This window comes from Cinclus cinclus, chromosome 16, assembly GCF_963662255.1.
Source record: "Cinclus cinclus chromosome 16, bCinCin1.1, whole genome shotgun sequence".
NCBI classification, from domain to species: Eukaryota; Metazoa; Chordata; class Aves; order Passeriformes; family Cinclidae; genus Cinclus; species Cinclus cinclus.
The window spans coordinates 11,025,168-11,048,695 of NC_085061.1; the positions used below are offsets into that span (position 1 = coordinate 11,025,168).

General features: G+C 49.0%; 2 protein-coding genes across 3 annotated transcripts; one reads left to right on the forward strand and one right to left on the reverse strand.

Moving 5' to 3' along the window:
- The first annotated feature begins 592 nt into the window (after positions 1-592).
- On the forward strand, positions 593-12,829 carry CCNF (cyclin F). 2 transcript variants are annotated; one of them, XM_062503291.1, is made up of 17 exons: positions 593-683; positions 2,098-2,252; positions 2,673-2,779; positions 3,495-3,562; positions 4,052-4,245; positions 4,589-4,642; positions 5,183-5,287; positions 5,835-5,912; positions 6,298-6,449; positions 7,199-7,363; positions 8,193-8,316; positions 8,671-8,851; positions 9,775-9,862; positions 10,257-10,356; positions 10,627-10,757; positions 10,939-11,108; positions 11,653-12,829. In XM_062503291.1, the coding sequence occupies exons 1-17, from the start codon at positions 671-673 to the stop codon at positions 12,048-12,050; spliced, it is 2,283 nt and encodes a 760-aa protein (XP_062359275.1). In that variant the 5' UTR covers positions 593-670; the 3' UTR covers positions 12,051-12,829. The 2 variants fall into 2 exon arrangements, with proteins under 2 accessions (XP_062359275.1, XP_062359274.1); XM_062503290.1 differs by lacking the exon at positions 593-683 and adding an exon at positions 1,588-1,628 and having other exon boundaries at positions 2,096-2,252.
- Positions 12,830-13,060: 231 nt separating this feature from the next.
- On the reverse strand, positions 13,061-21,606 carry VRK3 (VRK serine/threonine kinase 3). The gene is made up of 12 exons (XM_062503292.1): positions 21,494-21,606; positions 21,094-21,419; positions 19,596-19,648; positions 17,854-17,920; positions 17,098-17,182; positions 16,571-16,673; positions 16,122-16,214; positions 15,803-15,935; positions 14,929-15,049; positions 14,607-14,665; positions 13,892-14,041; positions 13,061-13,368 (listed from the first exon to the last, which is right to left on the reverse strand). Exons 1-11 carry the CDS (start codon positions 21,604-21,606, stop codon positions 13,893-13,895), a joined length of 1,302 nt encoding a protein of 433 aa, XP_062359276.1. The 3' UTR covers positions 13,061-13,368; position 13,892.
- Positions 21,607-23,528: the final 1,922 nt, after the last annotated feature.

The window sequence follows — 23,528 nt, forward strand, 5'->3', positions numbered from 1 at the left end:
TTGTGTCCAGGTGGGTTTTGAATACTTCCACTGAGGGAGAGTCCACCCCCACTCTGGGCAGCAGTAAACCCCCGCTAATCCCCTCAACAGCTCCCTTGGCTGAGCATACTGTCTGTGAGCGACAGAGCACCGGCAGGGACAGCTGCTGCTCACCGGGGTCCAGAGAGGACAAAGGACTCCTGGGCCCCGGGGAGCCGAGGCCGCCGCTCCGCCCCAAACCCACCGCCGGCGCGGGGTGAGGGGAACATGGCGGACAGACCGCGGAGGGAACCGCTGCGCCCGCACCGCCCCGCGCGGCAGGGGGCGCCCTACGGCCCGCGCATGCGCCGCTGCACCAGAGGTTCGAACCGCCAACTGCCCCAATTCGAATTCGCATCCTCGCCGACCAATCACAACGCGCGCGGCAGGTAGGCCCCGCCCCCATAGCATCCTGGCCAATGACAGGGCCTGCTGTGTTTAAAACAAGTGCGCGCGAGCGGGGGGCGGGCCTAGAGGGTGGGGCTCCCGCCACTCCTGGCGCCCACTGGGCGCGCCCGCGCTGCGAGCGGGGCGTGTCAGCCCCCAGTCCCCGCCCGGCCCCGGCGCTCCGCTCCCTTCTCCGCCCGGGCCGCGCTCTGGGAGCCGGGCAGGGCTCTGTGGCCGTGCGCTCAGTCCCTGCGGACGCGCCGCGATGAAGGCGGGCGGTGAGTGCGGATCTGCCCGTGGGTGCTGTTGTTTCCCGAGTCCTCCCGCGCTGAGGGGCGGCTCCGGAGCGGGCTCTGCCTGCCGGGCGCCTCCTGAGGCGGTCTGAGGGCGAGGGCTAACGGGATACGCCGAGCCCGGGCTGAGGGACCGCCGGGACCGGCGGCGGGTGGGGGGCCGGGCCGATGGCTGCGCGCCCAAATTCAAACGCGGCGGGGCCGGTGCGGCCCGGCCCGGCCCGGCCCGGCGGGGGCTCGGGCACGGCTCTGCCCCCGCACTGCTCCCCGCCGGGGCCGTGCCTGTGCCTAAGCCCTTCTGTCACCGTGGAGTCCGTGGCTGTGGCTGAGCTTTCCTCGCCTTAAAGCCAAAGGTTTAAGATGTGTATTGCTTGTGGGATAGCATCTCGGGCGTCTGGGAGTTTGCAGGGTGCGCAGGAATGTGCAGGAAACCTCATTCAAAAGCAAGAGAAAGTGTTTCTTACTGCAAGGCTGCCTGAATGATGGTACTCGATTGCCCAGAGCTGTTGTGGGATCCACATCCTTGGCGTTGTTCAAGCCCACCTGGATGTGGTCCTGCCTCGCTTGGCAGGACAGTTGATGTGGGTGACCCCCAGAGTTCTCTTCCAGCCTAAACCACTCTGGTTTCGTGAAGCAACACATTGGAAATGAACCTGTGCCACTTCCTGTCTGTAGAAATGGAGTTTTCACTGAGTTGCTCATGTACCCCCTGGTCCCTATTTGGATGCTCATATAGGCTGAACTGGCATCCCAGTTTAGGTGTCCATTTTCATGGCAATAATACTGCTAAGGATAATACATTTTGTATACACACACACATATATGTATATATGTATGTGTGTGTGTATATAAATATTGTATTGAAAGAATACTCCAGAAGATGCAGGCAATGGATCTTCCATTAGCACCCCTGGCAGCAACTGCTTGGAAAGATAGGCTTGAGTAGGTTTGGTGGTCTTCCTTATATCTCTGGTTGTGTTCCAGGGCTGCTGTCAGTTGAGAAGGAAAAGTTGGGGCATGGGGGAGGTAAATTAAGTGATAGTAGTGACAATTAAACGATTTGTTACTACTGAACAGGGACAGCTGAACTGTTTGCCACTACTAAACTTGGTCACAGGACTCAGGGCTCAGAGGGGCTCTTGATGAAGAGCACTTGAGCTTGAGCCACTCCTTCTGAGTCTCTTGGCTTCATTAACAAGCTCTTTCTGCTCTGTGGCTTAGTCTTGTGGCATTATGAGGCATGAGCTATATTTCCCTGGTTAATGTGTCTGCAGTGTCCTGGGCTGCAGTGAAGAGGTGCTCAAGTGAACACCTGTGTACGTGTGCAATACTGCATAGTACCTTTTTTCCTTCTGCTATTCTGTCACTAACTGAGGTGTCTTGTGTTTTTCTTTTCCAGTGGTTCACTGTAGATGTTCCAGATGTTTTTCTTTCCCTTCAAAGCGAAGGATAATAAAACGGCCTCGAGTCCTGACATTCTTGAACCTCCCCGAGGATGTTCTGTTTCACATCCTGAAGGGCCTCCCTGCTGCAGATATCCTCTCAGTCAGAGCTGTAAGTGCTGCAGCTTCCCCTCTGCCAGGCACCAGGGCTCAGCTCTGCCTTCAGGAGCCTGGACTGCACATGGAGCAGGCTTCTCATGTCACAGAGCCTGAAGAAACGCAAAGAGTGCCTGCAGGGCTGAGATTTTTTTCTATCCCAGGGACAGTTTAGTTTTTCACTGCTCAGGTTAACTGCAGTAGCAGTGTTTCACTGCTTTTTGTACCTTTTCTGTAGCAATTGTCCTGTCAGATTACTGTGGCTGAAGAAATTGGTTTGGTTTGGCATCTTTTGCCTTACTGGTTATCAGGCAGGCAACGAGTTAAACATAACTTGTGATTAATTAGTTGCTTTTCTAAAATAAGATTGCAAAGCCCTGTTTTTCTGTTGTTCCTTTTATTTTGGTAATCATTATTTTGTGTTCCCTCTGTGCAGGTGCACTCACATCTTAAATACCTTGTGGATAATCATTCCAGTGTTTGGGCACACGCAAGTTTCCAAGACCTGTGGCCATCTCCAAACCATCTGAAGATGTTTGAAAGGCAAGTTTGAAACACTGAATTTGTCTGGCCTTTTAGAAGAGGATATTTAAAGGAAGATTATCTTTTCTAATAAATCCTCAGTGTAACTGAGACATCTGAGTTGTAGAAAGAGGGGAAGTATTTGCTTTGGGAGTGAAAAAATGGTTGATGCCAGGTCTAAGCTGCATCTGGTCACTGCTGTCTTTTTAACCAGAGCAGGGCCTATTGCATATACCAAAGTTATTTCTCTTCACAGGCATTAATATTCCAGATTGGAACGTAGCACATTCCCTAAAACCTCTTTCTGGTGCTCCCGTGAATGAGCAAATGAGGTCAGGGGCTCCAGAGAATAATCCTGTTTCTAATTCTGAGTTGGCTTGGTCACTTCTTGTGCAAACCACTGTATTGAAAAACAGGTGAATTTCAGTAACAAAGTTTGAAAGGGTTATAATAAATCTGCTTTAAACAGATGGGGGACATCTTTTTATCCATCTGATTTGAACGGGATCTATTGGTGTCAGAGATTTCTTTAACAGGTTTAAATGCCGTGATAATGGTTTTACTTCTGACTGTCATTTCTTTCTGAGGCAGATCACTATGTGCACATCAGTTTGGGAGGGAGGAACACAAGGGTTTGATATTTTGATGCATGTCCTTGAGGGCACAAAGACCAAACTGTGGATTTTGGTGCTAGGAAGGATTTCAGCCTCAAGTGCTTTCTCTGTTTGCCCTTCAGGGCTGCTGAAAGTGGTAACTTTGAAGCTGCTGTGAAGCTGAGCTTGGCGTACCTGTACAACGAAGGCTGTAAGTGTGGGGGCTTGTCCTGGGGCTTTGAGGAACATGGCATAGCACAAGGAAGTTTTAAATTGCTCTGCTTAGGCACTGGCCATAAAGTTGCCAGGTGTTCAGTGATAGAGCAAGATAGAGCCTGCGAATTCAGGGTAAGGAGTTATCCTCTGCAAACTTTGATCAAACTCAGCTACTTTGGTACTGAGATAAATGTATCAAAAGGGCCTGGCAAGTGACAGGATGAGCCCTCTGACACAGGGTCCTGGCAAGGCAGTTGGTATTTATAGAATGACCCCCACAACTTAGATTATATGTTTCTAAAGTCTGACTGCGGTAAGATTTTTCTTGTTTAACAATCTCCATGATTGGAGATTGGGCTCTAAATGACAGAGACAGTTCAACTTTTTCCTGATTTGTTTCCTCTTGTCTGTCTTGGCCTGACCAAATGCCAAGCAGGCATTGTGAACAAACTCTACTCGATTCCTGGCTTTCTCTCTGGTTCAGTGTCCATCACGGGCCACGGGCGTGCAGAAGTGAATGGAATAAAGGCATCTCACTACTTCAGCTTGGCAGAGCACCTGAATGTGTGTGCAGTCCCTTTTATCTGGCTGTTCATTCGTCCTCCCTGGTCCTTCTCTGGAAGCTGCTGTAAAGCTGTGGTCTATGAGAGTCTCAAGGCAGAGTGTCAGCTTGACAAGGTCAGGTTTCTTTCTGCTCTTGGCTTTACCCTATGTCAGTAACTACATCTCGTTATTTTGGAAAAAATACTTTTGTTTCCCCAAGTAGCCTCCTGTGCTCTTGTTGCTTCAATGACTGTGGCTCAGTCATTTTATTGAATTTATTGCCAAACCTGCACATGGTAGATCATGAATGCTGGAGGCCTGTACTGTCTCATCAGACAGGTTCAGTGCTGTCTCAGGGATTAACAAAACAGAAAAGCAAGGGGGAGGAATGATTGAAAGATAAACCAAAACTGCAGTCTGAAATTACTAGCAAAAATTGCTTTGGTTTAACAATGCTTTATTCTGATGCTTTCTTCAGGCTCAGAAAGGATCTATTCTCCATAGCTTGGCTAAGGTTTTGAATTTCTTTGAGGTGAGCAGTATTTCTGATTTGATGGGTTTGGATTTGGGTTTTTTTTCTGGTGATGCTAGTGCTGTTTACCTTGATTAAAAACATAAATCAGCCAGATGCTCTTTTACTCCTCAAATGGCCCAGGAGTTTCTGTTCTCATGAGTTTAATTTACTAGTTGTTTAAAAGAACATTATTAACTTACTTTATTGAATTGTACAAACAGTGAAATTAATTTTGGCTTAATCATGGGCTTGCAGTATGTTCAGGTCTCAAAGGAAGCCTTTCAGTTGTAATGCCTAGCAAAATAAAATAAAAAGCCTTCAGTGGCAAGCAATCCAAAAAGTATTTGTCTGGCTGAGGAAGAGTACTAACTGCTCTCAGCCTGCATCTGCAAATGGCAGCACTGAGTGGATGTGGGAGCATTCCGCAGAGGCTGAAGGGCATTCCCAAGGGATGGATTCTACTCTGTAGCTTTAGCACGGTGTTCTGTAGCTTCTGAAGTGTTGAGGCATGCACTTGTCTGGACAGAAAGAATACCAATATATGCCTTTTGTTTTCAGGATGAAGGAAAAAAGAAAGAATCCCTTGAAATGCTTGAAGAATCATCAAAACAAGGTTGTTTAATCAGCTCCTACCTCCTTTGGGAAAACAACAGAAAAGTTGCTGTAAGTAGTAATTTTTGACTCCAAACAACTTTTACACTAACTTCTGGATCTCTGTTACGTGCAAGGAATGTCCTCACAAAGGAATTGCTGTTCCTCAGAGCTTACCCTCTTCATAAACAAGGAGGGTGCCAAGAACTCTCTGCAATGAGCTCTGGTGTCTGTCTGGGCATTTGAAGTGAGGCTATAAGCAGTTGTAGCCAAGGTGCCACAGAAGTTGCTTTACCCCAGCTCTGCTGAAGGCCTGGGCACTGCTGGCCAGTGATCCCAGGGCTTCGGGGAATAGGAGGGGGAAGCTCCTGCCTTGTCATTAATAATCTGCCAAAGATGTCCCCTAGGAATCATGAGTGACTGCTCTCATTTCCTGTGAGACCTTGGGCAAGAACTGAAAAAAGATTCTTAAAAACACTGGTGTCATGATGAGAAACATATTTGTTGCTGAAGTAATAGATTCACCTCCAGGCAGTGTTTTTTCTCTGGATATTGGTGCTACAATTATTTTGTTTGTTGTGTGAAGAGTTTTTACAAATGTTTGTGTTCCTCTCTGTAGATGTCGGATCCTGGCAGATACCTCCAAAGTCTCAGGAAACTACGAGACTATGCAACCAAGGGCTGCTGGGAAGCACAGGTAAGACTGAGTTTTCCCAGAAAAACAGTCTTTATTTGGTCCTCTCAGTGCTGCCATTGTAGGTTTAGATTTCTCTTTTTAGAAGTAGGACCAACATTGCTGAGTAATGTTTATATGTGCCCATCTGTATCTACAGATTCTCTTCTTTGGGAAACTTCTGCATACCTGTGGCAGAATGGAGTAAAGATGCGTCTTTTGATGGACTTAAAAGGCTGGCCCCAAATAATCTGTGTGCTCAGTATTTAAACCAAACTAAGAACTACTGGTTCAAGTAGTTTGCCATGTTTCACAGTTTTCAGCAGGAAAAATAGAAGACCATCCTCTGCTACCTTAGTTTGCATTTGGTAAAATAAGCATACTTTCTTTTGTGTTCTCTCTACTACAGATAGCTTTAGCCAAAGCTTGTGGGAATGGAAACCAACTAGGATTAGAAGCAAAATCTTCCAGGGAAATGGTTTCTCAAATCTTTCAAGCTTCCCTTCCTATCAGCAAGCAAAGCATCTTCTCTGTGCAGAAAGGAATGAATGAAATAATGAGGTAGGAACTTGGATCCAGGAGTGAGGCCCCACAGCAGAAACCATTCCCTATTTCCCTCTACATCTCTACAGTTCCCCTACAATTTCTCTGGGCAACCTGTGTCAGGGCCTCACGGCCCTCACAGGGAAGAATTTCTTCCCCGTATTCCATCCAGCTCTCCTGTCTGTCAGTGTGAAAGCCATTCTCCCTTGTCTCTCACTTCAGGCCTTGTCCAAAGTCCCTATTGACTCCCTTTTCCTGAATAAACATCCACAACAGTGTCATCTGTGTTAGCCTGCCCCTTAATCCTTATGGATAGGTTCCTTGTCCTTCCCTAGGAAGACTTCAATACATTCCAGTTGCTCTCACATGTAGGGCAGCTCCACCACTTCCCCTTGCTGGCGTTGCTTTCCTAAAAAGGTACATTACCATCCATGGCAGCATTGCAGCCACATGGGTGTCCCACTATGACTCTGTAATAGCAATGGGATCATGGCCCTGTGACCACACACATCTCCAACTCCTCCCATTTATTCCCCACACTGTGTGTGTTGGTGTGCAGAGGGGATGGAGCAGGCAGGTTTTCCAGAAGGGCTGCAAGAGGATCCACCGCAGCCATAGCCCCACTTGAGGAAGTTGGCTCTTCTCTTGGGAGGCATCTCAGGAACACTTGTCAGTGCTCTGCTTGGCCTGGCTCATTCCCCAGTTGGATGTCATTGTGTGGGACATCACCTCCCAAGTTCTTCCTTAAGTCTGTCTTCCTGTTCTAGGTATATCCTGGTGGATTGGCTGGTGGAAGTGGCTACCATGAAGGACTTTTCTAGCCTGTGCCTTCACATGACAGTGGGATGTGTGGACCGTTACTTGAAGCTGAGACCTGTACCTCGTGCTCGGCTCCAGCTTTTGGGAATAGCCTGCATGGTCATTTGCACACGGTGAGGGTTCTGGCTGGTGAGCAGAGATGGTCGTTGTGATCATCCAAACTCCTTCCTGCAGCTCAAACTTCTCCCCATCCCTTGCCTGTAAAACTGGAAAGGCTCTTTGACTTCACTCTACTTTGGCTGCTTTTTAACTGTTTACATACAAACACAGACTCTGTAAATGAGGCAAAAATGGTAGGGTTTTTTTTCTTATTTAAACACATAGTTGTGGATTGCTCTAAGTGCATTCTATCAGCAACTGGAGTCTTTCACACCATATTGGCATGAGAAAGCTGGAAAGGAATATCAGCAGCAGTGTTCCATAGTTGAGCCTGTTTACAGTCAGATGAACTGCATGGTGTGGTGGAAGATTATCCTTTTGTGTTAATTCCTTAATATCTTGGATCTTAACCTAGGAGAGGCTTCATAGATGAAGAATTAGGATCAGAGACTGGATTGAGTTAGAAGAGACCTTAAAGATCGTGCCCATGTCCTGCCATGGGCAAGGACACCTTCCACTGTCCCAGGTTGCTCCAAGCCCTGTCCAGCCTAACCTTGGACACTTCCACGGATCCAGGGGCAGCCACAGCTTCTCTGGGCAACCTGTGCCAGGGCCTCACCACTCTCACAGCCAAGAATTTCTTCTGTATTAGGAACCACTAGTAGGTGGTTCCATCTTACAGGTGAAATAAAGAGCTGCAATTCTTTCTTTGCTGGGAAAGAAAAGAAAGTACCTGGGAAAGTACCTTGTGAAGTTGTTTAACTCTGGTCATTGTGGGTGCAGTTATCTGTCATAATTGCACAAATTTCCTTTCTGCTGGGGCTAACTTATTTAACATTACAGTTTCATCAGCAAAGAGATGCTGACAATACGGGAAGCTGTGTGGCTTACAGACAACTCCTACAAATATGAAGAGTTGGTCAGAATGATGGGCGAGATAATTTCTGCCTTAGAAGGGAAGATAAGGGTGAGTTTGGAAAGTGGATGGGCTATTACCCCCCCCTCCACCTTGGGCTGCTGTTCAAGTCAGGCTGTAGCAGTTTTTATCTAACAAGTTGGGGACTTATGTCAGTGTTCTCAATGAACTGTGGAGCCTGTGCATGTCTCAGAGCATGCAGATACAGAATGCTTTGCCTTCTGTAGAGATTAAAATATCAGTTTCAGTAGGTCATTTATTCTCTCATTGGAGAATGTGTCAATGTCAATGTAGTCATTAAACAAAAAAGCCCCAAATAAACAAAACCCAGCACCTGGAAACAGGTGTTTTAAACACTTTGTTCTGGTCTTGTATTTCCAACCTCTGTTCTCCTTTCTGCACTAGGTACCTACCATTTTGGACTACAAAGAAGTTCTGTCAAGTATTGTCTCGCTGGAGAGAAGAACTCTTCACCTTTACAGCTTCATCTGTGAGCTGTCCCTTCTGAACACAAGCCTCAGTGTGTATTCCCCAGCCCAGCTGGCTGCTGCTGCACTGCTGCTGGCCCAGATGTTGCATGGACAAGGTAACCAATCTTACCTCAGGTGGAGCTGCAGTACAGAGTGTCAATCTGCCTTTTCTTTTTAGGGAGATTTTTTGGGGGTTCTGGCGTGTTAGTTTGTCTTTAGGCAAGATGTCCTAATCACTTGCTGGTGGAGGTGGAGAAGAGGGGGACAGATATAAGAATTCAGAATGAAGAGCTGAGCTCAGCCTCTTTGGCTGTATTGGGCAAACTGGATGATTAGAGGGATGGAACAGCTCTGCTATAAGGAAAAGCTGGGAGAATTGGGATTGTTCAGCCTGGAGAAGAAAAGCTTCAGGGTGAGACCTAGTTGTGGCCTTCCAGTACCTGAAAGGAGATGACAGGACATGTGGGCAGTCTATCGCCAAGGGCCTGGAGAGACAGGTAAATGGCTTCCCACTGCCACAGGACAGGGTTAGATGGGATACTGGGAAAGAACTGTTCCCTGGGAGGGTGGGGAGGCCCTGGCACAGGGTGCCCAGAGAAGCTGTGGCTGCCCCTGAATCCCTGGCAGTGTCCAAGGCCAGGTTGGATGAGGCTTGGGGCAACCTGGGACAGTGGAAGGTGTCCCTGCCTGCGGCAGGGGTTGGGATGAGATGAGCTTTGCAGTCGCTTCCAACCCAAACCATTCCATGATTCTCTGATTCTATTTTACCTCTTAATAGTAGTGATGAAGTAGAGCATCAGCTCAGACTATGCAAGCTTTGTGTTTAAATGAGACTGAAGATTTCTGTCTTTAGGTATAACACCAGTTTGGCAGATAAACCTATCCTTGAGGCCATTTGTGAACTTGAACAAACTATGGACAGATACAAGCTTGCAAATATTATGATCCTTACCTATTAAAAAAAAAAAAGCTGACTCACTACAGAACTACACTTCATGAATATGTAATTCAATACATGTATACGTACTCTGTTTTCCAGCACACCCCTGGACCAGCCAGCTGTCTGAGTGCACTGGTTTCTCTCAAGAAGACCTGTTGCCCTGTGTGCTGAGCCTCCACCAAAAGTGGTAATGGTTTTGGGACTCTTTGGGGAAGCACATGAGTACTTGGATTGCAGCTCTTGCAAATGTGCTGCACCTGTACAGTCAGTCTTTCCCAGTGAAGAAGGGGCCTTTGCTTAACTGCCTTGCTCCCCTGCCACAAGGCACCAAGGTCCAGTTCAGGGACAGCTGTTCTATTTCTGCTAGCTGGTCTGGCCCTGGGTCACAGAAAACAGGGACAGAAAAAGAATTAGATGCTCACATGCTCAGAAGTCACTAGGTGTTCTGATGAAGCTGCTGAAACTCCAACTCCCTTAGCACAGCACTGAGGGACAGAGGGAAATTACCTAACTTGGCAGGTTTTCTTAATATTGTTTCACAGAATACATTCTAAAACAGGGGTTTTTTTCTTTCTTTCCAGCTTCCATGATGATGTCCCAAAGGATTATAGGCAGGTTTCCCTAATGGCAGTGAAACAGAGATTTGAAGATGAGCGCTATGAAGAAATAGGCAGAGAACAGGTGGGTGAGCTGAGGCTGCATCTGCTGCTGGCTGACACTCAGAGCAGAGCTGCTGCCTCATGGCAGGCTGTGTGAATGAAGTGGGAATTTAAAAACTGACTTGCAGGGACTCTTAACTGATGTTTGAGTGCCTGTGGGAAGAACTTGCTGGGATAGATTGCTCCTAGAAAATACATAGTGTCCTTCTGGCTATTTAGTTCTTATAAGAATATCATGGTTTAATTCTTACAGGTGCTTTGACTTTTATAATTAATTAATTTAATATTTTAGGTTATGAGTTACAGCCAGCTCTGTTCATTGTTGGGTGTGAAACAGGAGGACCCAGAGCCCAGTCCCTTGCACAGGAACGTAGTGGAAATACAGACTTTCCTCAGCTCTCCCTCTGGAAAGAGAGCTAAAAGGTGAATATAATTCATGGCTGTCAGCATCTCCAAAGATTAGCCAGAGCCTTTCCTCCTCTCTGGGACCCTGAGTTTTCGTTCCTAAATACAGTCAATTTTCCTGTTACCATCTTGACATACCTATTAAAAGAGCAGGAAAAGACTTGGCTATTAATGTGATTTCTGGGGTGTTTTGCTACAGAAGGAGGGAAGACAGTATTCAGGATGACAGAGGCAGCTTTGTGACTACACCCACAGCAGAGCTATCCTCCCAGGAAGAAAGTCTGCTAGACAACTTCCTTGACTGGAGTTTAGATTCCTGCTCTGGTTATGAAGGTGATCAGGAAAGCGAAGGCGAGCGAGAAGGAGATGGTAAGCAGTTTATTCTTATAAAAAGCAGCCAAGAGTGTTAAATCTGTCTTTTCATTTTTGTTTAAAACTGTTTCTCAGGCACCAGATGCCTGAACTTTCAGCTGAAGACCAGTTGGAAAAACTCTTCCCCTTCCCCTGTGGTTATAATTGTTGAACTCTCTCAGAGGTATCTTATCAGTTCTTTCCCTGCACAGCTTCAGAACACGATGAGGGTTTTGTATTTGCTCAGCATTTCAAAGTCAGGTTGTTTGCAGTGCACCAAATGTGATGTATGAGCCACTGTCTTAGAAACACTAATTAGCTGTTGGGTTTTACTGACTCTGGCCCTGGCTGCTCATTTTGTAATAGCTCTTTGTACCTGTTCAGACAGTCTGAGGGAAGAAAAGATGCTGTGTGAGTAGAGGGTGAACTTAGTGCTCTGCCCTCCGGTGTGAACGGACAGAAGGTTGACTCTTGCTTGGCTTTTTTCTGCTTGACTCTGTGCTGAGTGCCTGCTTGGTTCTGGACTGGGACAAACTAAGGTTTCTCTTTTTCCATCCTCCAGTGACCAGCCCCAGTGGGATCTTGGATGTGACAGTGCTGTACCTGGACCCTGCAGAGCACTGTGGCCAGGATTCCAGTGATGAGGACAGTCTGCCCGGGGAGTGCGATGGCTCTGGGGCACCCCACAGGGAGGGGGAGCTGCCAGGGGCATATCTCACCCCAAGGAATCCCAACCCAGAGGGGAGTTCAGGCTACTCTTCTGTCAACACTGCCAGTCCTGCATCTTCTGTTGAAGGCAGCCCTGGAGCTCTTTCCAAACCTACCTCAGCACTGCCCCACGGTAATTCCATGAACAGGGAGCTGTGCCAGCCCCGTTACCTGCACAGGAGGCAAGTCAAGAGAAAAAACATAGCAGAACACACTGAAGAAAGGCTGAACTTGGGCTTCTTAAGCCTGTGATTTCTTCATGCTTTTAGCTTTACCAGGATTACTGGAAACTGTATTTCTCTTGCAGTCATACAGGGATGATAGTGAATAATTGTAAATACCTCCAAAATACCTTCCCTTCAGCCTTCTCTCTCTTGTATATCTGGGCTATTTCCTCCCTTCACAGCTGCCTTTTTATGTATCTCCTATTTCTGATCCCCTACTAAGCTTGTGCTCTCTCTGTGAAATTCATAGCCCAGTTTTATCATCCCTCTTAGTGAGAGAACTGTCCTGTCCCTTACTTCCTCTGAGGCCTGGCACTATGAATGAAATGAATTGACATTGGTTCTCAAATTTCTGAACGTAACACTATGCTTGAATTCTTCCACTTGAAAGACCTGTTTTGAGACTGTGCTGCCTTTTTCCTCTGTCCAGGTCTCCCTCAGCTCCCCTCTTCTTGTCTATGGCATTTGCTGCACTGATATAAGGTTTTTACTGAAAAACCCCAGAGGTAAATGAAGGCTCACTGCAGGTCTGAGCTGCTCTCTCACCTACCTCTCACATGGTTTAAAGTCCATTTGCCTCTTTTGTTGCCATGTTTTCCTCACCTGAAAAATCCTTCTGTGCCTTAACACATAGGAATTGGAATACCAAGGTACAAGACTTCAAAAAGATGTCATTGAAGTTAACACTGGAACTGGACTCCAGGGCTGTTCATAAGTTACTGTGACATTGGCAGCAGTTCAGATACACACAGTGTAGTGAGTGTTTATTGACTGGGTTTTTTTTTTTATAAAATTGTTTTGTTAGTAGAGATGGGTCTACTCTTCTTCTTCCCCTCATCCCCTGGCCTGAGGCTTGTAGAACTGCTGGGCTGAGCTCAGGGTTTAGCTCTGAGCTGAATTTTGATTGTTAAACTTGAAGTGGCACTGCCTGAAGGCTATTTACACAGATCTCACAAGGAGCACACGGCTCACCTTCACCACCCTACAGCAGCTCCAGAAAGGCCTTGAATCTGTCAAATAACCAACAGCAGCCTTAGGTACTTGTCCACAAAGTTTATTACAAAAGCATGTACTGCCACTCTTGTTCAAAACAGAAAATAAAATCCCTGATTTAGTTTCCTGGCTCACGGTGGCTCCCCTACAATTCTCCAGCTACTGCTTCCCCTGATGTCCCATGCAGGAATGTCTTCACATTAACTTAGTACAGCAGCAGCTCAGACTTCAGCAGTGGGTCACATTAACATGGGAAGAAAATTTATAAAAACCTCTCTTATTCTAAAATTGATAAAAGTGAAAATATATCTGGCAAAGGCCTCACTGCAGAAAGCTCTGAATTCATCCTTGATCTGAAAAAATAAAAGCAGAGAAGATTAATCAGTTGAATTCCTTCCCAGCAAGAGGAAATTAGGTGAAGAGCTGGCTCTGTGTTCCTGCTGCTGGATACAGAGCCTTGGCTGATTCAGCCCTGAACTAAAACCAGATCTGGCTCTGCATCAAGCCTCACTCTTGGAGGTGCCTCATGGCTAAAATAGGGCTGGGGCACTAAAACCAGAACTAGAGGCTGCTTTCTAAGAGAGAAAAGCAAAAAAGTACAGCCCAGAGCTTCAGATTTAAAAAAAAAAGAAAAAATTAGCAGCTGGCCTGAGTCTGCATTTTGTTATCACTTCCACAGCCCTGCAGCCCCTTCGGCCTTGGCTTTATTAACCCTTGTTAACTTCCCCCTTTGTGGGAAAGTATTTCCAGAAAAACTTGAGGAAACACAGGCTAAGCCTGGCTTTGTGGAGCACTGGACTGTTCTCACATGGTGAGATGTAACAGCCCAGCCTGCTCTGTCCTCACCTGCCTGTGGCAGCAGGTCCCAGCACTCACCTCAGGGCACCACTCGGACATCCACAGAGTCGTAAGCTGAAGCTTTCATCTTTTCCAGTGGCTTCCTAAAGAGCTGCTGCAGGGCTGCATAGTCAGGCTTCTCCTCGTACTCCAGTGCCATCACCTGCTCCAGGTAGCTCTCCAGGGCATCTGCAAAGGAAGGGACTCACACTGGAGCAGCACAGAAACTCCAGCTGCCACATGGCCGTTTCAGGCTGCTTGTCCTGCAGCCAGTTCACCCCCACTCCCCACCAGGCAGCTGCAGAGAGGAAAACCAAGCCAAGGCTAACACAAAGCTCAAAGAATCAAGGAATTGTACAATAAAATAGATTCACCAACTGGGCTGGGTTGGAAGGGACCTTGAAGCCCATCTCCTTCCACCCCTTGAACAGTTCAGGCATGGGACAGCCACAGCTTCTCTGGGCAACAAAATGGGATGGGGAAGTGACTTCTAGCCTCAGATACTTCATTTCTAAACCCACCAACCCAGCTGTCCCTTCAGCAAGTTCATGAAAGCAGCTCATGGAAAGCAGCCCTCATTCTGTACAGAAAACAAGGGATTTGTTCCCAGCCTGCCAAACAGTTCATGTGATACTTGGTCACCATCACCACTGGAAGCCATTCTGGATCAGCAGCCCAGCACAGAAAGTTCTGGCTTTAGGTACAGTCAGTCCTCCATCCCCGAGTCCCATTGCCACTGACAGCAAGCCCATACCTGGAATGGATCTCTGCCTGAAGCACAGTTGGAGAAGGCATCTCACATCCTTTCTGTACCTGGAATAGTCAGCAGAGTCCTGTCAGGTGAGAAGCAATGGAGCAGGCACCTGAGCACCTGGTTTTGATAATAGAGACCCAAAAAAAATCCACAAAAGGCTGAATTCAGCTGGCCATGTTCTGGATGAAGCAGAACTTCAGGTTCAGCCTTGGCTGTGGGATTTACCATATCCCAGCAGTGTATGGTGACCTGGGGATTTCAGTTACAAAGCCCCCTCACTGCTTTCTGCTGAGCATTTCCCAGAATAGATTATTTCTCCTACCTTTCTTTCTGTTCCATCACAGCTTTTACTTTGTCCAGCTCATCAGACCAAGGCAAAATGCCACAGAGCCATTTCACAAGACAGTAGCCCAGAGATTCCAAGTCACTCCGTCGAGATGGTCCTGATGGGAAGCATGAGGCATTCACATGTCACTCATGAAGGGGAAAAAGTAAAGAAATCCAAGAGCACAAGAGGATGTGCTCTGGGCTAGCAATACTCCTGGGAGGCTGCTATCTCAATTTAGGAATCACCTCCCAACCTCTGGAGGAAGACTTCCTGAACACTGTAAACGAGCAGTCATATCCCAACCAGAAGGATGGAATTTGGCACAGGCTGCCCAGGATAGCATGGAATACCCATCCCTGGAGAGATCTGGAAGTCATGTAAACGTGGCACTTGGAAATTTGGATTAGTGGTGACCTTGGCAGTGTTGGCTTTACAGCTGAACTCAATGATCTTAAAGGTCTTTTCCAACCAAAGTGATTTTATGATTGAAATGCTTTTCCGGCTCTCATTGCTTCAAGGTCAGAGCAGAGCCTGCTGCAAATCTGTTTTGGGCAGGGATCCAGTCTGGCTTGAAACAGATCCCTGCTCAGCCAGCACGAAGGGCCCCATTTTCTATTCCTCACACACTTGCAGCAGCCAAGGCTCCAGATGGAGCAGGAACATCCCTGCTGCAATCACTGAGTGACCTTGCAAGTCCCAACACAGCAGCCATCAGGAGGCAGGAGTGAACAGCCCAAATAGGAACCTGGTTCCTGGTGCATGCGAATGCCTAGGAAGCAGCAGTGCCAGCCATGCCAGCAGGGAGCCCCAGCTCCAGGGAGCACCACCACAGCAGCAGCTCTAGCATGTGTCACAAACCCAGACCCACCTGTGCCCTTGTGGCTGTCCAGGCTGATGAACTCCACCGTGCCCTCGTGAGGGGTCCTGCTGCCCTCACGCCGAGCCACGTGCTTCCCCCCGGGGCAGTACCGGAATGCGAAGCCATAGCCAGCGAGAGTCACCTGCAGGGCAGCACAAGCACCCACCTGAGTGCACAGCAGCCCCCAGTGCTGCCCCACAGCCCCTGCCTGAGCACTACCCAGCCTGCTCTGCTGCCCTGCCCAAGGCACGGACCTGGAGGCTGCCTTATCCCATGTCCCAATCCCACCTCCAGTGTCCTTTCCTGTCAGCACTGCTCCTGCTCCTACCTGTGTGAGGTCTGCTGGGTTCAAATAGATGTTCTCAGCAGTGATGTCCCCATGCACATACTCATTCTCATGAATGTACTCCAAGCAGTCTAGCTGGGAATAAACAGGGGGAGCATATCAGATCCATGCAGGCTCCTGCAGCACCCCGGCTATCACTGAGCTGGACCTTCCCCAGCCCCCTGCAGCCATGTGGAGGAGCACTAAAAGCACCATGTCTCGCAGCCTTCAAATTCAAAGGTCAGGTTTTTCTCATTCTTCTTATACCAAATTCCTTCAAAGTGACACAGTGCTCAAAAGATGCTACTAAAATTTAGTAGGCTTGAAAGATGCTATTTAGAGACCCCACCCCAGCTCCTAGAGCAGCTTTAAAACACCCCAGGGAGATCCAGAAGGAAGTTAGAAGTCTTTTCTGAAAAAAATCTCTTGGGAAGGATTGGTTCTCCACATACCACACGAACTGCAATCTGAAAAGCCACCTTCTCCCTCAGCAGGTGCAGGCCATCACTCAGGACTGACTGAAGAGATCGCCCCAAGTCAAAGAACACCAAAAACCTGCAGGAGAAAAGACCCTGCAACAGACACTTGTCACATCCATTGGACCCCACTTCAAGCTGACCTGGGCAACCACTTCCGTGACTTTTGATAAAAGGAAACTAATAAAGGAGACAGGTGTGCTCATCATATGTTGCAGACACACAGCCTGAGTCTCCTTTGTGTTAAGTGTCAAGAACCAGAATAAGGGCCTGAGGGGCAGCAGCAGCAAAAGCAGTAATTTCATGAGCAACACAAAGACAGAAGGAAACAAAGTACTAAGAGGCAAAGTTTAATAATAAGAGGCAAAGCATTTAATAAATGATAGGAGCAGTACATAATGTCAGGAGCCCAGGGGACAATGACAGAAGGACTAGCAGACAGCAAACAGAGAAGGGGGAAAGCCAGAGATGCTCAGCCTGAGCCCAAGAGCTCAGCCACTCACCTGTAGCTGTCTGCATGCAGTCCAAAGCCAACGCAGTTGGGGATGCCCAGCAGTGGCACAGAATGCCACTTCTTCCACTTCTCCACTACAAGAGAAGAGGACAGTGCAGCAAATGCTGCTGAGATGCTCCAGGAGGAAGGAGGTAGGGATGCTCCTCCTCTGAAGGTCTGCTCTGTCCTGGACAGCTGACAGTGGCCTCTCATTCTGACTCTGTCCCCAGAACTCCAGTCTGTGTGCACTGGCATGTCAATAGAGCAAGAATGGAACAGGGAAGATTCTGGGGATACCAGAGCAGCCTATGGCATGCAATTGCTACAGGGCTGGGGAAAGCAAGGGGTGGGGGTAACAAGCAGATTTTTACACTTCTCCCAGAAGTGTAGATTTGACATAAATTCTTCCATCCCTCCTGCATACATTCTCAGGTCAGCACTGGAGTCAATACCAGAGAGCAGCTGACAGAACCACCCATGGAAGAGGAACAAGGTGAAGAGGTGAGCCAAGGGGTCAGGCTGCAGGGCTGGACAGCTCACAGACACATCAAAACCAAGTGAGGAGCACAAGACAGCTGTGCTCATAATGCACTGTCCTACAGCACACAGACTGCTGGCGAACGGCACTGACCAAACTCCTCAGCACTCTGGCATTAACCGAGCAAGGGATTAATTTATCCTAGCCTGGCCTTCCAAGAAATTCACGTAACTGATGAGAGAGGAATGCCAGTTATCCTTAGTCCTTGTCCTCCTAGGAAGCACCAACCTGTGCCTGACTTAGCAGCTCGCTGGAAGAAATTCTGTTCATTGTAGATCCTCCCATCTTTGGCATCCTAGAGGGAATAGGGAGGAGCATTACTTCAGCCACACACATCCTGCTGGAAAGGGAAATTTGGGTAAGATTGCTGTAAGACCTTCACTACTCATTTTAAAGACAGCAAAGATCAACTAACAGAGCTGAGAGCAGAACTAAGATTTCTTGTTTCCCTATTTAATGCTGCCCCTACCAACCACATAAACTCTGAGCATCAGCACAGAGCAGGAGAGGGGACATCTCAGGTTGGGCCTTTCCAGCAGTCCATTTAGAACTGTCTAAGGGTTAACAACAGCCAGGCAGTGCAGCCCAGGGGCAGCATGGAGAGAGCTCTAGTCCCACAGCTGTTAGTCAAAGGGAGTCAGAGGTGACCTTCTTAGCCACAGCAGGGATGAGGGCATTTCTTCAAACACACAAGTCTCAACAGAGAGCTGTAATATTTATTCTTGCTGTCAGAAAAATGAGACAATGAAGTCTGTATCAGTAACATTTGAGGTACTGCTGTCATCAAGTGACCTCAGCTGCACATAGTTCACACTCAGTATGTCTGTGTTTGCCTACACACTGTATCTATTCAACACTAACTCGGGACAGCTGCTGTCCTGCATGGGAGAAAGCAGCAGCATTATATTCTACCTGGTTTGATATAAAACTGGTATCAAAGATAGCTGGAGAACAGCAGGCTGAAGACAACACAGACCATGTCCCAGAGGGTATTTCACTCTGCATTTTGCCTGTGAGGCCTCATGGGCAATCAAACCCCAGAGGCAAAATGCTCTCATGTCTCCTATCACACTCCACAGTGCTCAGCAGACCATCAAGCAGCCAGAAGGTCCCAAACAGAGAAGCTGTTGCCTACAGAACTTATTACAGTTTCCCACCTACTGATTCTAATTTTTTGGCACTTACATTTTTCTCATCCACACTGCATTCTTTCTCCATCCTCTCACATGTCTCCCCTGACAAAAGGCAGAGGGATTAACCAAGTGCCTTCAAGAGTCCCATAGAGCCATCAGTCAGCACTGGTCCTCCTACAGACCAGCAACCCTCAAGAGCCACAGCAGACAAGAAAAGTCTTTTAGCTCTGATTTGTGAGCTACTGAAAATCAATTGACTGAACTTCCACCACAGAACAGCTGTTACTAGAAATAACACATTTCTGGAGAACCCAAGATATTGACAAAAAAAGCTGGAAAGCTGGCTTGGAACTCCAACTATAATTCCTATTTGATTTCAAAGTGCATTCTGGGTTTACACAGGGTCTCCATGCTGGCTCCCACACAGCCTCAGCACAGCACCAAATCCCAACCTCTCCAGTTTTCCCAGACTTCAGCAGGGTGTGTGCACACCTGCCAGAGACGAGAAAAGTTGGTCTGACATTCCTGAATCAAGATTTCCACCTCACAGCACCAAGTTCAGTTCTGCAGGTTCCTGAGCCTGGTCAATCAGAGCAGCAGCCTTTTGTGATTAAGGCTTTGGCAGTTTTTTAATCCTCATATCCATTTTCTTCATACCTTTAACAGAAAAGCCAACTGAAATCCCAGCACAATACCCTCAAGGAGGTTAGATCCATCTCCTAAGCTAGCAGGGGCCTCTCTGACCACTCTCTCCAAATTCCTCACATACTCTCAGCCAAACAGGTCAGGACACAGTACTCTATGCACTATTCCTTACCCAAACAGATCAAAACTCACAAGTTTGAGGGAGTAGCTTTGCTTTTGAGGACAGGTTCCAGATGCTGACTGCGCTGTGGAAGGATGGAACAGATGTGGTTACAGCAGCATGGAAAAGAGGTTGTGCATCATTAAATGCAGCCTGTGCAGCTGGATTAACTCATCCTTTGCTTCTTTCCCTTGAGCTTCGCAAAGCAGCCTCTGTGACAGCACCTGCCCAGACCACTACAAAATAATTCTTACCTTGCTCCAGGAGCACCACACCCTGACATGCTCCAAGTGCAGTTCTGCTTAAATCACAGAAACATTTGGGCATGGCTACAGTATGGGGGGGCTTTGAGGGGTATGTAAAGAATAGATCATTAGTAGAATCTCAAAGGTATCCCCAAATTCATTTGCTGAGCACTCCCCTCAGCTCACTCCATGGTTTGACAAGTCTGTAAGGGATGCCAAGTCGCTCTGCTCTGTATGGATGTTAGAGTTGTATGTGACTTCTCTTCTCCAAAAGGATTTGCACCCATGACTTGGCTTCAAGTCAGTTGCTCTTCTCTTGCTCTTCGACCAAGTGCTAGTCACAGGTTACCTGCTGCTTATCACCTAAAACCTACTTCTATAAAAGCACCCTCCACTATTGATTTTCCTTTTCATCACATTTAAAAAAAAAAACATAGATGGACACTTAGACTTCGTTATGCAACAGCTTGAATAATGAAGAAGAAAGCAAAGCCAAATATTAGGCAAAACCTGGTAATGGAGAAGATTCCTCTTGGGCAGTTTCCAAATTAACAAAAGAGAAGATCAAAAACTCCCCTTTGGATGTTTACAGCTAGACTGAAAAGAACAGCACTTACTAAATGGCTGGGAAGCAGCCTGTGTGGTGTAGTTGCTTTCTTTGCCCCAAAACAGGCTGAGAATTGATATTTAGTGGGTACTGACACCACTTACAACACAGGAACTCCTGTACATTGCTAGCAAATTGTAACTGGACCTAAAAGAACAGAAAGAGGAAGTGTGGCCCCAGCAAAGAGCATTTCATAATAACAGAGCATCCTGGCCTCAGCGTGTTATTATTTGGTGGCAGAGTAGTTGACAGGCAAATGCCCAGTGAGGAACGGCTGGAGCTGTGTGTCAGGGGAGGTTTTAGGTTGGATATCAGGAAAGGTTCTTCCCCCAGAGGGTGCTGACACTGCCCAGGCTCTCCAGGGAATGGGCACGGCCCCGAGGCTGCCAGAGCTCCAGGAGTGTTTGGACAGCGCTGCCAGGGATGCACAGGGTGGGATTGTTGGGGTGTCTGTGCAGGGACCCCGGGTACTTGTGGATCCCTTTCTGCTCAGAATATGGTATGAATGACAGATCCTGCAAGCCTGCGGGTCACTGCCAGCCCGGCGGACACCGCACCGCAGTGTCCCCCACCCCGAGGGCTCTGGGGTTTTGGGATGTCCCGTTCGCCGCCGCCGAACCCAGACCCGGGGACCCCCGCCCCCCGGCTCCACTCCGCCCGCCCCGGGCCCCGCAGTACCTTCGTACACCAGCCCGTAGCCGCCCTGTTCCAGCAGCCGCACCAGCCTCCACCGCCGCCCTCCCTGGTCCGTCAGCACCGTGTCCGCCGGGAGCGGCGCGGCCGGGCCGGGCCGGGGCTTGCGGGGCGAGCGGGGCCCCAGCCGGGCCGCGGCCGCCCGCGGGGAGGGGGAGGCTGCGGGGCTGGGGACCGGCGACGGGCTCGGTGTCGGCGCTGCGGGCTCGGTGTGATCCTCGGGCGGCGCGGGCTGCCTCCCGCCGCAGGCCGGGCAGAAGCGGAACTCGTGCTCCACGGAGAGCCCGCACTGCGGGCAGAACCGATTGCGTCTGCGGGACACGGAAAGCGTCAGAGCCCGTCCGTCGCCTCGCTTCCACCGCTCCGCTCCCTTTGCCCCCAGCACCTTGGGGAACCGCCGGACACCTCCGCCCGCGGCCGCTCGGGGGTCTGTGTCCCTGTCCGCGTCCCTGTCCCTGCTCCCGTCCCGCGCCGCCCGCGAACCCTCCGGCCCGACATGGCCCTGCCGCAGCAGCACCTCGGGCCCGCCGCCACCGCGCATGCGCCGCGCCTCGGCCTGGCGGGACAGGGGGGCTGCCATGGAGGATCGGCGGTCTGAGGGGAGGCGGGGTGTCCATGGAGCATCGGGGATCTGAGGGGACACCGGGGCTGTGAGGGAATACCGGGGGTCTCCAAGGGGGCACCGGGCTGTGAGGGAATACCGGGGGTCTGAGGGAATACCGGGGGTCTCCAAGGGGGCACCGGGGCTGTGAGGGGACACTGTAGTCGCCAAGGGGGCACCGGGGCTGTGAGGGAATACCGGGACTGTGAGGGGACACTGGGGTCGCCAAGGGGGCACCGGGGCTCACGACGGTCCCGCGGGCCGTGAGCTCCCCGTGCCCGGCCGAGCAGGGACACGGGTGTTCAGCCCGCCCCGATGGGGGCCGGCGGAGCCTCGGGATCCCCTCAGGCTGTGCTCCCAGCGTTGCCTTCTGGGGCTGAATGTTTTCACATTGCTTCATAAAAGACATCAGAAAACTACTCAGAAAGGACCCTGTGACAGTGGAACAGGCGCTCACAGATTAATGAGTGCCGGAGTTAATGTGAGGCACAGGGGCGTGTATTCAGCGTATTCACCTGTGTATCCCATCCCCTGCGTACATTCGACACCTCAGACAGGCACCATTTGCATAAAGAGGTGTATGTGGACTCAAACCTTTCCCATCGGGTAGGCTGAGGCCCAGGTTTTATTGGGGAAGGTGCCTGGCCCCTGAGTCCCCACAGCAAGTGGTAGCAGAGGCAGGCGAGGTGGGGGCAGTAGGGACCTGGTTCTTGTCCCACAGAGTATCACGTGTAAAGATGTTTTTCAAAGCCCGTCCCAGTGAGCCTTGGAACACCAGCCACTGGGTGCAAGCAGGAGCCAAGCGGATCTGGAAGGCAACTGCTCATTGCATGAAGAGCTGAGTAGAGCAGCTGCTCCCACCAAAGCTTAGCGTGAAGCAGGAGTGAGCTCCGTGTGCTGATGGTGGAAGGTGGAGCAGTGGTGGAAGGCAGAATGAAATAACACCTGGGATATGAACTGAGCGTACCATGGGGCTGCAGGGCTTGGAAGAAGCATCTCCAGATAGGGTGTGTCCTGCAGACATCCTGCCACAGGCTGGTCACCCCTTCTCAAATACTCCAAATGCCAGGGCATGTTCCTAACATTCACTAAGCACACAAGAAGTCCCAGCAAAATCAGAACTCTGCCAAATTACTCTGGGAAGCTTGGCATGTGTTTGAATTTGTTTCTGCAGCCTGTTGCTGGGATTTTTTTAAAGCACCTGGACACTGTCAGGAGAAACAGTGCAGGCTGGAGGGATTCTTCCATTCCTGCCCACCGTGGCCATCTGGACACTGCATTCCACAATCACTCTGTTATTTCCCCTGGCATTGCAGGCAGCAGCAGAACACTGAATTGCTTCACTTCCACTGCCAGACCCCTGCACAACTACTTCAGTTCCAGCTCTTCCCACATCCCATACAGGTACAGCCTCAATTCCTTTGTTAACCAAAAACACCCCCTCAGAATTTTGACAGAAAAGAAGCAGCCCTTTATGAGATTTGTTTGAATTTACCTGAACAGGCTAGTGGGTGGTGTTTTGTTTCCCCTAATTCCTGAATCAAGGTCATTGTCCCCAGTTGCTCATCTGGGAATGCCTTGGTTCAGCAGATTTATGAGGCCTTGCAATTACCATTTTAATTTTTTTAACTTTCTTAAGCTGTTAATCCTTGATCATAGCTCTATAATTTCGTTGGTGGTTGCCTAGGGAACAGTGATCACGACCTGATTGCATTCAATTTGGGGAGAGAAGAATCCATGCAGTAAACAGAAATACAGGGTGCTTTAAAAAGTTAGACCCCATAAATACAAGAAAAACTGAGAAAACGGAGTGATAGAG